At 36.6% G+C, this 15,265-nt stretch overlaps 1 protein-coding gene across 1 annotated transcript in view; it reads right to left on the bottom strand.

Moving 5' to 3' along the window:
• Positions 1–15,265, bottom strand: part of FANCL (FA complementation group L) — a 56,337-nt gene that overhangs the window by 16,558 nt on the left and 24,514 nt on the right. The window contains exons 6-8 of the mRNA XM_040993347.1: positions 10,541–10,663; positions 6,474–6,477; positions 4,087–4,155 (exon numbers count right to left, since the gene is read on the bottom strand). Coding sequence (XP_040849281.1) covers positions 4,087–4,155; positions 6,474–6,477; positions 10,541–10,663 — 196 coding nt within the window. The remainder of the gene's footprint in view (positions 1–4,086; positions 4,156–6,473; positions 6,478–10,540; positions 10,664–15,265) is intronic.

The raw sequence follows: 15,265 nt of genomic DNA, 5'->3' as shown, positions 1-15,265 counted from the left end.
TCTTCTTTGCACCACACAACTGGTATTGGTAATGCACAATTGTCTAAGAGACTCAAGGAATACATACTGGGGTCAGCACTGTTGCACCACAGATTAAGCCACCACCCGCAACACCCACATCCCATGTGGGTGCCAGTTTGGGTCCCAGCTGCCCCACTCTGTGCAGCACCCTGCTAATGCGCCTGGGAAAGCAAAACATTTCCCCAAGGTTGGACTCCTGCATCCATGCCAGAGACCTAGGAGAAGCTCCTGGCCCAGCCTGACACTGCAAATTGTTTGGGAAGTGAAAGAATGGATGGAAGAGTTGCCTCTCTCTCCCTGTAACTCTGCCTTTCATTAAAAAAAGATATATATATCTTTTTAAAAGAAATTAATCCTGATGGTAAAATCAGCAAAATCCTTATGATGGAAAGCTAGAGTCTTACAGAGAGAAAGTTGTTCAAAAATAATGCCTAAGTTTTAGAAGCACATGTAAGTGAAAAATACTGAAATCACAACTACCTTTCTATATAAATAAAGACAACATCTAAACTGTATAAACATACATGAAGTATGCAAGTACAAATATGGATTGCTAACTCATTTAAATAAAAATTAAAAAGGTGTTAATTTTCAGAATGTTATTAGCAAATCTTTTTCAAAAAAAACAAGAAACAAGATGGCAGCCCATGAATGTAACCGTGTCTTCTGCACAGCCTTACATATAACACATGCTGTATAACAAGTATCACACACAAAACTGAAAGCCATGCCTCCAGGAAAATATACCTACAACTCATGTAATCAACTGAGAATTGGTGCCCAAAATACAGAAGGAATGCTTTCAATAAAAGCAAAAGTATCTTAAAAGGCAAAGACTAGTGACACATAATGATAAGCTTCAATTCTTAGTTATGGTGAACTTAACTTCACTGAAAGTTGGAAGAATGTAAAAGTATCAATTACTTGGTACAATCTTGTGCAACAAATTTGGAAAGCTGGTTGGCATTATTTAGTATCCTTAAAGAGACACCTTACCTATCAGCCAGGATCTTTTCTCATAGAAATAACTCACAGTAAAAGTCTCACGCTAGGCCTACAGTGATGCCGCTGACAGTAATGCCAACATCACTCCACTACCTCTCCAGCTCCCTGCTGACTTGTCTGAGAAAGCAGCGCAAGATGGCCCATGTTCTTGGACCCCTGCGCCCTCATGTGAGACACAGCTGGAGTCGTAGCCTCCTGGCTTCGGCCAGCCCAATCACTACAGCCTTTTGAAGGGTGAACCAGCAGATGGAAGATGCAGCTTTCTCTCCCCCAACCCCTCCAATTCTGCCTTTCAAATATATAATCAAATCTCTCTTTTAAAAATGTCTCATACATGAGCACAAAGAAATACATAAAGCTATATACCATAGGGTCATTAGTAAGATATTGTGACCAGTTTTATCAGTAAGCCAAGGAACAAATTGCCTGACTGACAGAATAAGATAAGGCATTTAAAATAAAAAAGAGCAGGCTCAGATAGATCATGGAAAAACCAGTGAAACCATCCTGTATTTCAAAAGTTAAGTAAGGTATACAAAATACCACAGGAAAAGTGCACGGATAGTATCTGCACCCATTTCAGGGCAAGAGTGACCTCTTCAGAAAGAGAAAAGCAAGGAAAGAGGAAGGGTGAGATTTCAGCTGTTCTTAGAACATTCTATTTCAGAAAAATAGACATGAAGCAAACGTGACAAAATACAAATACTGCTCAAAATTTGACTTGTAAATAAAAAGATGCCTTGCTTCTTCTTATCTATAGTTTGCCACGTGCTACAATACAGTCTATTTGTATACGACATTCCAGCTATTACTAGCTGTGTATTTTCTTAAAGGTATTGTATGACTCAATTAACACTAACGCTTGAATTTAATATCGTACACAGTCTAGCCTGGGTATTTGTATGTATCCAGGGATGGAAACAGAAGACTTGAGCTACCACTCTGTGTATATGTCTGCCTCTAAAATAAGTAAAATTTTATCTATATATATTGTTTAAGATTTTTATTTATTTATTTGAAAGCAGGGTTAGAGAGAGATGAAGCAATAGAGATCTTCCATCTACTGAGTCACTCCCCAAATAGTCACAGCAACTCTTTGAACCAAGCCAAAGTTAGGAGCTTCTTTCAGGTCTCCCATGTGGTGCAGGGAGTTGGATCAGAGTAGAGCATCAGGGACACCAGCACAATAGGCAGAAGCTTAACCTGTTTCACCACAACACTGACACCAAAGATAAGAATTTTTCCAAATAAATTACCCAAATTTTCGAATCTACTGATCTCCCAGACTAATTTTGTTATAAATGCTAAAAGTAAGCTTTTTATTTAAATTTTTTTCAGGAAGTAGTTACATATATTTAAAAAACAAACAGACCTAACATTCATCAACCTTGGAATATTTATAAATTATGATTAATTTTCATCAATATCTTGAAAGCATAATAGAATGCAGACAGTATTTGCTCATGATCTCACATTTTTAAAGTCAGGTTTTTGAGTCAATACTTTTAAAAACAAGAGAGCTGTACAACACAGAATTTCAATTTTGAAAAAACAGTACATCTTGCATGTATAACACAGATAAAAATAACAAAAGGTGAGGTGGGTCATTAAGATTCCCCTTGAGGTACCTGTATTTGCTATGGGAATGACTGGGTTTAAGTTCTGACTCTGCTTCTACTTCCAGCGTCCTGCTAATGTGTCCCATGGATGGCAGTGCTGAACAGCGTGAGTACCTGGGTGCCTGCCTTCCACACGGAAGACCTGAACTGAGTCCCAGACTCATGTTTGGCATCCTCAGCCCCAGCAGTGGCGGGCTTTCAGGGAGAATGAATCAATGGATGGAACAACTTGTTCTGTCTATATTATCTATTTGACTTTTGAATGAAATAAACACAAATTACTAAAAGGTTCATCAAAGTAAAAACCACCGGCTTTTCTTCCCTTTATTCTGCCATGTTTTCTCAACTTCCATTGGAAAAAGTGGAAATGTTAGTTTTTAGGAAAAATGAGAAAAAATAATTGGTGAATAAATGGGTGGGGCAACATGACATTCAGATTTCAGAAGACTCTTTAAATCATCTTTTGACTTTCATATGAATTTCATATATAATCATGTTACTCTTAATTATAATCTAAAATGCAAGCATAAATTTCTACTTGAACCCAATCTAGCACTTTGCCCAACCCAAATCAGAAATACGTAGAGCCTCTAGAAGACACTCGTAAGATGTCACCAGAAATTCTCTTGTTTATCTACAAACAGAAATCTTTTCTCCATATTTTTTAAGTAGTAAAATTAATTTGATGAAAGGATTATAGTTTGTCATCTGACTATTCTTTGAACCTAGGTAGCTACAACAACTACATCTTCCAATATTACAGAGATGATGAGTCAATAATGGCACTAGTGATAATCTCACCATCTTATAACTATAAAATCACAGTCACAACAACCTTCCAAAAATACTATCTTGCTAGATATCAACAGGGTACCAAGGGTTAAAATGGCAGAAGGAGAAAGGAAAATTAAGTGCAAATGTTCTAAAGTACATAACAAAAAAAAAAAAAAAGAAGAAGAAATCCGGATTCTAGGATGACGAACCAAGAACCAGCACTTTAAATATCGAAAACTGGACAGAAATGGTGAGGACTGTATGTTCACTCACAATGCATTCTGCTCTGAACAATCTGATACTGTGTTGTCACTGCTAAGAATTTTGGTAAAACAAAGAATCTTTATTTTAAACTTATCGTTCACTGGTTTCAAGGGGTTCTTTAGGATTAAATTTAGAGGAAAATGTACCAACAGAGTCGCTGCATGTTAACTGAAAAGGAAAGCAACATTCTGGAGAACGGATTGTTGAGGGAGTGGGAGTGTGTGTGTGTGTGTGTGTGTGTGTACACAAAGTAGGGTAGGAAAACAGAAATGGTCATTAGCTTAAGCTATCTTAATAGTTCATAAAATGCCTCCTGAGTAAAACTTGAAAAGGATGAACTCAAAACCTGTAATGGTCACTGAAAACACGACCCTTCTTAAATTGTTTCAATTTAAGGTTTTACCTGTGGTGTCCAAGAAACAGGAAATGGAACAGGAAAATCCACAAAACAATCTGGTGACTCTGCAGGGTACTATGGGAAGAAAAACACAAAACCAAGTCATTTCTGCTTCTGATGATAATTTCGGGTGCAGAATTTCAGAAAACTGAAAATATTACAAAAGTATCATTGCTATCTTCAATGTAGTATATACGACGATCTTAATTCTGCTGTTACAGTGAGCTGACAGCTAACAGTCTATCTTTGTTAAGAATACAGAAACCTGAATGATGTGCAGCAAGCAATAAAAGGAGTGATCTCAGGCGTGAACCAAAAAGTATTCTGTTTATGTTCAAGATAAGGGATCCAATAAGCTACTATTTAATTACCCTCCAATCTATAAAATTTAGCTACAATAAGCTTCAGTCACTATTTAAATAGACATGATGTGTTAAATGAATCAGGAAATACACGAAAAGACCATATATAACTAGTAATGTTAAAATAATTTTCTATGTTAAAGCAATTATTTTATAAAATAAAAAGAAATAAGGAAATGTCATCTAGCTGTTAAAAAAAACCCAAAGTTTAGCAAAAAAAAAAAAAAGAAAAAGAAAAAAAGCAAGCCTTTCCAAAGATGGCAAATAAAAATTTGATTCCTCAATTATTTACCAAAAGGTGATACTTATGGAGACAAATTAGATTTCTGAGTTATTAAAGACTAAAGATAATTTTTCTTCATGATGACTGTATAATCCAATTCTGGATTCTTGAAAGTCATGTGTAATCAAAAATATTTTTTTTCTCTCCTTTAACAGACTAAACTCAGGTGAGCATTTGACCCAGAGGCTAAATGGTACTTGCAATGCCCACACACCCCACTGAAGTGCCTCAGTCCAAACTCCACTTTTCATTCTACATTCTTACCAATGCACACCCTAGAAGGTAGCAGGTGATCTCACACATGGGAGACCTGGAATGAGTTTCCAGTTTCCAGCTTTGGTATGGCTATTATTTTGGAAATTTGGGAAATGAAATAGTAGTCTCCATTTGTAAGTAAATAATTGTTAAAAATTCTAGGTTTAAAGAAGGAAAATTACAGTTTTAGGAAAACTTCATTTGAAAAATGTTTAACAAAAGTCTTAAATTTCAATTTCCAGCCACTTTTTTTTCAGGACTTTGATGAGTAAACAAAAGGCAACAGTACTTAACAAACATCAGCCCATTTAAAGCCAATATTTTCAAAAGGATTAACATTTGCTGCAATAAACGGTTAAAAAAAAGCTTACTGCTACTGACATATACCCTCTGGCTACTGCAATCTGGCTATGTAAGTGGCACAAGGGCAAATATAGAGAAAACCATAAAAATATTCTAGCATTTTAATGCTGAACAACCTGAAGCAGAGATTATTTAAGGCTCCTCACAAGAGCAGCTGTTGCGCTTCAAAGTTTAACTACTACAGCCACTAGAGTAATGATTTTGATATAAAAAAAAACATGTGATTATCTCAAATACAGTTTTCCCTGGTTACTTTATTCATCTGCATGCTCTTTGACAAGTTGATCAATATATCTGACTCCACATGTAAAGAAGTTGGCCAAATTGTTACAAAATTTATTTCTCTCTAAAATGTCAGGCTTGCTTAAAATTAATAATGCACAGGTCAAAACCCTCCAAGGGTAGAAAAGAGAATTTAGCATAAGTAGCCTCTACTCACCTAGATACACTAACACACAGTATCAACTCTCTAAAGCAAGTGAGTCAGCAAAATGGATAGAGTAAGAAAGACATTACTCAAGTGTTACCGGTTTTAGAGTGGATGCACCCAGCCAAGTATTGGCCATGGAGGGCATTAAGCCCGTATATAGCTCATCATGTTGGAAGGCAGTAAATCTTATACCTCATTCAGGACGCAGAATGGTGAAGAATACATGCAAACTGATAGAAAAATACCCACAAGCACTTAAAGAAAAACACAAATCTGTAAAATAGCTTAAATTGTTAAGAGTACACAGTGCAAAATCTAATCCACTTTTTTTACTGAATCTTAATCTTAAAGAAGACATACCTTGGTAAATATACAAATATCATATACCGTATGATCTCCCACATAAACATGATTCCACCATACACTTTTGGCAATGTCATCTTTAAAATTTTATGTCTGTAACAATGCAAAACAACCTTACCACTGTGATAAATTGCACTGACCTATATGCAAGTTGGCTCTATACCTATTCTGTGTACCTATGTATACTTATTAAGCCATACCTACTATGATTTAAATGAATAGATTTATTAAATGTGCAAATTAGATTCACATGTAAGGTTAATTTTATGACTTTAATAAACTCTAAATGTGAAAACTTTACTTTAGCAGTTTAATTGAAAACAAAAGCTCCACTTACAAGGCTATTAATTGAAAAATCGGTATTTAATTATGTTCAAGTATAGTTTTCCAAATCACACTTGAAGCAATTCGATAACTATAAAAGAATGTAATTATATGTTAATTATATGTTTTTGTTAACACCATATTTTATACAAAGTTAATTATGTATTTGTTAGATACAGTGTATTTTAGACTAAGGGAAATTTTAACCAAGTGTGTCCCAGGTTGGTCCATCTAAGCAATAAAGCTAGACACACGTGAATACATGAACTGAAGCGGGGACAGAGCACCAGACCTAGTATGTCTCTGATTTGCTTATCAAGTAGTTCTGACCTTAACTGAAGCTGTGTAACCCAGGGCTTTTTCTAGTAAAGAAATAATCATTCCACCCCATAGGTGAGGATATACTATAAATAGCACATAAAAATACACTTGCAAAAACCACCTAAATAAAAATTTCTTACATAGTCATTTTATTGCAATTAATAATGCTTTCAGTCCTAAATAGTATTAAAATTAATTATTAGTAGTATGTTCTTTGTGGGTCTTTGAAAACAGAAGCGGTGGCAAGTGGTAGAATTAGGAAAGTATACACTCAATAAAACAAAAACCAAAATATAAAATTGGAGAAACAGGTTTGTATATTTATCAAGGTATGTCTTCTTTAAGGTTAAAATTCAGTAAAAAAAAAATGTGGATTAGATTTTGCACTGTGTTCTCTTAACAATTTAAGCTATTACTCATTTTAACCCACAGACTAAAATACTCAAAAAAAAAAATCACTGCATTTCAAAGACAGCTTTGTTTCTACAAAAGCTAAAGGGGAAAAAATAATTGTGGCAACATAATAAGTAAAATCTTAGAAAAAAAGAAAAGAAAAAAACCCACAAACCACACATCCCTATGCCAATGGCTTCCTAGCTCAATTTATATATCAATCTTTTCCTGCTGCCAGGGCATCCATTAGACAACCTGCTAACTTTAAAACATTCACAGTTGAGGACATACTCTGCATAGAAACAGAAACTCTTCCAGAACTATCATCTCATCTACAGTGAGAAGGTTAAGAAGGCAAGCCGACAGAACAGACCAAATCAGATGCCACAGGTTCTCTCTCAATACAACCAACAAATGAAATACATGCCATCAACCTACATTAATACTAAAACCTTACACGTGTAGTTGAAGGCATGCTTACAGCACTACCTCCATTTTAAGTAAAAGAACTAGTAAAAATGAATGAAGGATGTATTTAAAATCTTTGATTTGGGTTTTGATAAAACAGCAAAGCAACTTTTATCAATATACAAAATATATACAAATGGAGCTTTGAAGGACATGACAACACCCTTGCCACGGGGAACAGGCCACCTTTGGGAAGGATAAAGGCAAATTTCTCTTGGATTTTAAGAAAAAGTATACCTTTCAGAACTTAAAAGGAAAGTAAAATCCTTTTATTTTAATAAAAATCACCATCTAACTTACTTTATAAATAAAATTTCTATCTACCAATTTTTGATTCAACACTTACCACATGAGTCTTAAAATTACACCTAAATATTCTAAATGTGAGAGTGCAAAAGAATGAGTCATTTCTCAACCTGTCTGATTCAGAGACTCTAGAAGGTATCAACATTTCTGTGTCACCCGGCACAGTTTTATATATTAATTTTCTCTTGTGGAAGGTTTAAATGCCAGACACATTTTTAAAAAGGACAAACACAATTGATCTTTTCATCACTACAATCTTCTGAAATAGAGTTGATTGATGACTCCCAAAAACAATAAAAAAAAAAGGATGCCCTGGTTTTCTTCAAAATCATGTTTTCCCCAAAGATTACTAAGTAAATGATTAATATGCTGAATTTCCTTGTTTCTATTTCTTAAAATTTAGCAGCTAGAAGTAAAAATCAAATATGATGCAACCTTGCTGTACACCAATGAAATCAATGAACAGTTACAGATCGAGCCTGTAAAAGGGCTCTATAGAGGAGGCTTTATAAAGGTTTGCATAACCTTTGCAAATTCTTAAAACTATCTAAGTCAGACATTTCAGCCAAAAGCAAACTAATGAGACAGAGTGTGTGTGTGCGCGTGTGATGCGTGTGCGTGCCATGGGGAGGGAGAGTCAGATGAGAACTAGAAAGGTTCATTCACAATTGTGAGAGTTGAAGGCAAAATGCTCTCTGCTGAACTGGACCTGGAAGAGGGGAAGCACTCAGGTTTCTACTTGCTGTGGGCTTACAAAAATAACATAAATGGCATGTCGGGAGACACCAAATCTTACCAGTAATTTTTACAACACAGTCTCTATAGTTTAGTTAAACTTCAGCTAAACAGGAAATTGCATCTACACTTCTGGACACTTTGGAAATCCGCAAAGAATGTATTATACTAACTGGATTTTAAAAGCATCATGTACGTAGTTTTAGAAGCAACTAGCACAGCTTCGCAGTGAGAACACAGGGTTCACTTCACACACCCTACGCCAAACCCTATAGGGTGCACGAAGCACCCAATACCGGCCGCCTCTACATCAAAAACGCATGAAATGTCCAGCCTCACGCCATCCCGTTCCCACCCCTTGAGAGACCCTGGCCCACCAAGAGGTCAATAAACACCAGTGGAAAAAACCAACCGCCACTGGCTTACCACCCACCCTTTTCACCACCACAAAATCCCAACCCCCCCAACAGCCGCGGTGCCCATTAGCAGCCTCCTAACTGCTGCTGATCCAATCCAGTCCGTACACCCTCTGCACGATGCATCAAGCCTCCACCCTCACATTCAACAAAACCCCCGATTTACTTTGGACCATCATATTACATATCGCCCATAGAAACTTTTTAATACACCCTTGCCCACATGCACCCCAACAGCATGATTCCTGTCGCCTCACCGACTCCCGTCCACATAACCTTCCTGTCCAAACTCTACTATGCACAAATCAGTAGTATCTCCCGTAGGCTGACTATAAAGCATCCTAATTTGATTTTTCACCTCGCTGCAACTTTCCAAGCATATACCAAAATGTTACTGTAACAACAAACCACTGCCTGGTCCATCGTTTACCTACTACTCAAATAGTCCTCCCCAGGGAAACAAGCTAGTTCTAAATACCGTTACCGCCTGGACTCCAACCCCTACCATAAACTTCGGTCCCCTAAAATTCATACGCAACAGACCCACCCCACTTCTTCATCCCTCATCCACCCCAATACCCCCCCCCCCCATCCCCCATGAAAAAATCCAAAACGAATCACACCCACCCATACAGCCCCAAAACACCCCTTTACCCCCAACCCCAAAGCCCCCACTCAAAAACATTACCCCCAACATTAACCCAAGCGTAAGCCACCTCACCAGCCCCACAGGTATCCAGATTTAAGCCCTATCATTTACTAGTGAACCGGGCATGTGGATTTTTTTTTGACATTTTTACAGTACTGTACCCTTGTAAAAATAAAAAGTAGTCTAAGAGCATTGCATGGCTTAACACCCCCAAGACCAGTTAGACCTAATATTTGCCTGCTAACCCAGGAAACACTGTTAACACCACACATGCCATTTACCTGTAACCAGAAATAGGGGAAAAATAAGCCAATTTCAAGAAATGCTGAGCAATGAAGTTATGAAACACTGTAATTTTAAAAAAAGGGCTAATTCTGAAGACAATATGCATACCAACAAACAAAAGACAGTCTCTCAACAAAAAATGTGTCAATCTAGAAAATGTCCTGAGTCTTAGAAAATGAACATTGAATTACTCTGAACAAAAATGTTTCTTGACACAAAAATAACAGTAACTGATGTTTATTCTCAGTCAACTCTACCTAGAAATAGATCAAACTCCCTCCCACGTCAAAATAACTGCAACCTGAGTGTTTCCCTTTTTATCCAGTGACTCGAAGCTTCAGACTAGGATTACACTTCAGATGCAAAGTATTTAGGTGTATACATGTATTTGTATACAAAAACAAAACAATCGTTTAGAAATCACAGAATTTTAAACAGGTATAAACTCAAAGTAAGAACAACAAGGATTAGCAGTCATTAAAGCAAATTCAACAACTTAAAAGCAGCTAAAAGAGCACTGAATTAAAACACACTAGAAGACTAAGAGGGCTCAGGAGAGGAGGTGATTGGTAACAGCAGTCTAAAACCCACCGAGGCGACCGATACAGTGGTAGAAACCATGGGCATTTTCTAAAGAGGAAAGAAATGAAAAAGATAATTTCAAATTATAATAAAGCTGTGCTAAAAAATTATAGCTGCTCTCTTTTCAGTGAAAAATTATATCATCAAAAATTAAACAGTATGATTTTTAGATTCAGCAACAGGCAAAGCTAAAACACTTACAGAAACTGATGTACATTTATCAAACAATTAGGATTTATAATGAAGAGATGACCAAAACTGGGAAATGGAAAAGAAAACAGTATCATGGAGTAAGCTCAGTAACAATCGAATCTGTAATCTCAACTAGGAGCCAGGAGGCACTAACCTAAACTTGAATTGTTGTAAAAGAGGATTAAAAACAGCTAAGTGATGTTATTATAATTAGCGTGTAATTCCTAAAATTAATAAATCAAGAAAAACGCATTTTATTTATCGACTGAATTTCTAGACTTGAAAATTACAAAATGTTTGTTTCAAAGAATAAAACTAGGGCTAGAAAACTGTATGGGAAAAAGACTTTTGTACTGTAAGCCTTAAATATAATGAGTACATATATACAGAGAGCAAGCAACAAGGAGGCAGACAACACTAACTCAATTCCTGCTTACTGGAGGGAGTATGCAGAAATCTCACTGCTATAATGAACATCTTGAGTAAATGTGACCTGCACAGCAAAGGTGTCCTAGCATTCATGTTCATCTTCCTTTGGTAACAGACTTTTTGTCCCCATTCTGTCTCCAACTAAACCAAGTTTCACCAAAGTAGATCCACCCAGCAAGTGATTCTTCTGAGTACCCGGGCAGCATGTGAGGTGTCAGCATATAACTAAATTTTGGTTAGGGGGACTACCATCAGAGGTGATATATGCATCTTTCAGCTGGCTTTTAATGAAACTGTCCCTTCTTCAGTCACCTCTCTCGTTCCCAATGTGAATCAAAATAAGCCAGCAAAGACTATGGGGACAGAAACAGGTGCAGTACTGACCAACGAAATTTCCACAATTACAATATTCAGTGTTTGCAGGGTCCATACCAGGACCTATCAGCCACAAGTGGCTACATATTTAAATATGGCTAATATGGACAATGAATATTTACCTTGCCTAATTCAAATAAAAATGTTAGCAGACACAAAAAAGCAAGTGACTGCTATGCTGAACTACAAACTCCTTTGAGGGTAGCTAGAAAACAATGAAGAGTCTTGAATAACCTGTGGAATGAAGCCTCTAACCAATCAACTTCAGCCCAATTCTAAATATTAGATAAGAATAGTAAAAATCAGTCTTGTTTGGAGTTCTGAACATTCAAAACATTCTTGTTGACATGAGCTTAACCAGTCCCCTAAATAGCAGACCATGTTTTCATCTAGTCATACTAGGAACGAACATCTTGGTGTTCTATTTACCAAACAAGTGATAACCTCTTACAAGGGTTATCAAAACAGTCTCTCAAAGACAACTTCAAATATTTCTAGTTGGGCAGAATATTACTGTTACTCAATTAAACAAAATGTTCATTTAAATAATAAAAAAACTTCCATCACTGGAAAGTGCAAATTACCCAAGTTATTAGTTATTTGCAGCCATTTGGTAACATCTGTTCCCACACTGCCCTGGAAATCACAGTAACATGCTGCTTTGAGAAGGAGGTTAGAGATTACTACTCAACTAAACAAACTAAAATTGAGTTAGAAAACAAAAACAAAATATGAAATCTAAAGAGAAAGTGTTACACTTTTGGCACTCTAAATTGTATTTATTTTCCTTTGCTTCAGTTCATTTTAAGTCTCCTTGCAATAAATAAAAGGCACTTAACTTGAGAATTAAAGTTTTTTGAAACACTGGTAAAGGATGCTAGTACTTCAGCTTTAGGGAAGTTTTCATTGTCTCTGTTAACAGCTCAGTCTTACCAGTAAAAAAAAACAAGCAGAAAAACGTGCTTTAATCTCTTGAAACAGGGCACTGCTACTGGCCACCAGTCTAAGTCATTTATTTAGTTTTCCCTTCCTGTCGTCATCTAGTTACCTTTAAGTAGCAATGACACCCAAAGTCAATATTGCATCAAAAGGCAGACTCACTTTACACCCTACTAAAGCATGAAAGCTAATTTCCACTGCCTCCCTTAAGGTTCAACATCACCTCTAGAGACTTTCTAAATAACTTGTAGTCCAAAGGATCTCACCTGATACTCACACTACAAGTGCTACCTTGCCAAGCAAATAAGCTCTGTTGTAAATAACAGGAATGTTTCAGATTTCTACCTATGTGCTTCCCACTATGTACACAGGGACATGTACAAGCTATTGTCAGTTTGGTGCCCTTGTTAGTAATCCTCATTTATGTTTTTAAACAAATGCAAATTCTGTTTAAATATTACACAGAACACAATTAAGGCAACTTTTTCACTAAAATTTATTCAGAAATTTAAATATATACGTAAATATTACACAAAGAAGAATCACCATAAAGGTGGCATATATGAAAATCAAATTGAGTACTATTATGTTCTTATGAATATTACAAAAAAATTGGTTGTAATTAAATCTTAATACAGATTCAGTGTCTCGACAACCTTATACCTGTTTTTGCAAAGAACTATGTGAATCTCACAACATGCTGCTTTTTAATATTATTATGCATAATTAGATTCCTTTGAATTATGAAGAAAATGTGGATCAGAGACGTTAAGTTGCCTGTTCAAGGACACACAGCTAATAAACCAGAATTAAGGCTTTTTCACCAGGCTGCACTGACACACTATCACAAGAAAAAAAAACTGACAATCCAAATCTACAGCCAGTGACAAGACAGATCCTAAGCAAATCATGTACTTTGGTTTCTTACAATCCATGCAGACTAATGATTACATAACAGGAACTCATTAATCTCATTAATCCTAGTCCCCATCATTAAGCTATGATAGTTTCAGTCTGTTGCTTAGATTTGTAAAATATCTGTTTTAGGATGGGATAATTTTCCAAATGGCCAATTTTCTTGAGGTCAAGACACCTTACTTAGTTTCATGTCTGTGTTTGACTAACTCCATGAACTGGAGGAAACACTACTGAAAGCTCTAAATGAGAGCTGCCCTAGAGCACAACATCCATTCAGGACGCCTGAATGCTAGCACATGGCCTGCCTTGGATACACAATGAGTGCATACCAATGAGGTTGAGAACAAAATACAGTTTAAACTTTATTAAGTGGCTTCAAAAAAACTTCATGAAAATACTTCATGGAAATACTATGGAAAAATGCACAGGTTAAAAAAGTCTGCACCAAAATACATATCTTCTGTTTCCCCCAAATTTTCCTAAGTATTCTGCTATTTTGAGAATACACAAAATGGCTAGCAGAGTCAGCAGCACACAGCATGAACTTCTTAAAAGGCAGCCCCTGTATGTAACAACATCAGTACAAAGAGGAAACAATTATGCTGTGATGGCATTTCCAGAGGTAGATTCTTATTTTTTGTTTCCATCTATTATCAAAATTACTAATCAATTCCTTTCAATTGCAATGATTGTAAAAACGAAAGCAAAAAAAAAAAAAAAGAATGCTTTCTATGTAGCTCTTTAAAAAAATGTCCCATTAAAATATTTTATATACTTGCTGGGGCTAACGTAGTGGCATAGCCAGCTAATCCTCCACCCACGGTGCCAGAATCCTGTATGGATACAGGTATATGCCCCAGCTGCTGCTACTTCCAATGCAGCTTCCTGTTATTGGCTGGGGAGAACAGTGGAAAATGGCCCAAGTGCTCGGGACCCTGCACTCATTTGGAGACTCAGAAGAAGCTCCCACCTACCGGATTCAGACCGCCCCAGCACTGAGTACTGCAGCCATTTGGGAAGTAAACTAGCAGATGGCAAAGCTGTCTGTCTCTCCTGCTTGTTCATTGGCTCACTCTGTAACACTGGCTTTCAAGTAAAATAAATCAATCTTACACACACACATATATGTATGCACCATTTTATCTTCGTTGCTAATGGTCTCAAGAAATCCTGTACGTACACTCTACGGTACTTAGCAGTTATTTAAGTGCCCAAATATCACTCTATATATGACCTGACTCTCCCACAGATATTAGTTCCATAAGTAATCTAAGCTGCAACTCTCTACACACCCTCACTGTCCCGCATGACAACCATTAAACACCTAACCGCTAGGTTAAAACTTCAATATTTGCAGCATGTTAAATGGCCTGCCAATGCCAGGTTCCAATATGAGCAGTGGTTTGCATTCCAACAGCTTAGATTCTGATTCAACTCCCTCCAAATGCACCCGTGAAAGTAGATGTCTACCCAAAGACTAGGGTCCCAACTACCCACGTTGGAACCAGTCTGGACCAATGTGGCCATTTGAGGAATGAATCAACAGAGCAAAGATCTCAGCACATTTTTCTCTCTGCCTTCTCCACCATTTGTCTTGCAAATAAAATACTTTTAAAACCATGAATGATTCAGATGTATCATATTCTATCTTCACTGTCTTTATTACTGGACTTTGAAAACTGCCTCAAATATACTATACCACGTAACACTGGAACAGTTTTTCTTCTTGCCAAATCTCTACATCACCAACTATCAGCCTAATGCTAAGATCTTCACATGCAAGCAACTGAAAATAAA

Source organism: Ochotona curzoniae, unplaced genomic scaffold (genome assembly GCF_017591425.1).
Source record: "Ochotona curzoniae isolate NIBS_2020 unplaced genomic scaffold, NIBS_Ocur_1.0 contig_883, whole genome shotgun sequence".
Classification (NCBI taxonomy): Eukaryota; Metazoa; Chordata; class Mammalia; order Lagomorpha; family Ochotonidae; genus Ochotona; species Ochotona curzoniae.
Note: the sequence above shows the minus strand (reverse complement) of the source record. Positions and strands in the feature narration are given on the sequence as shown.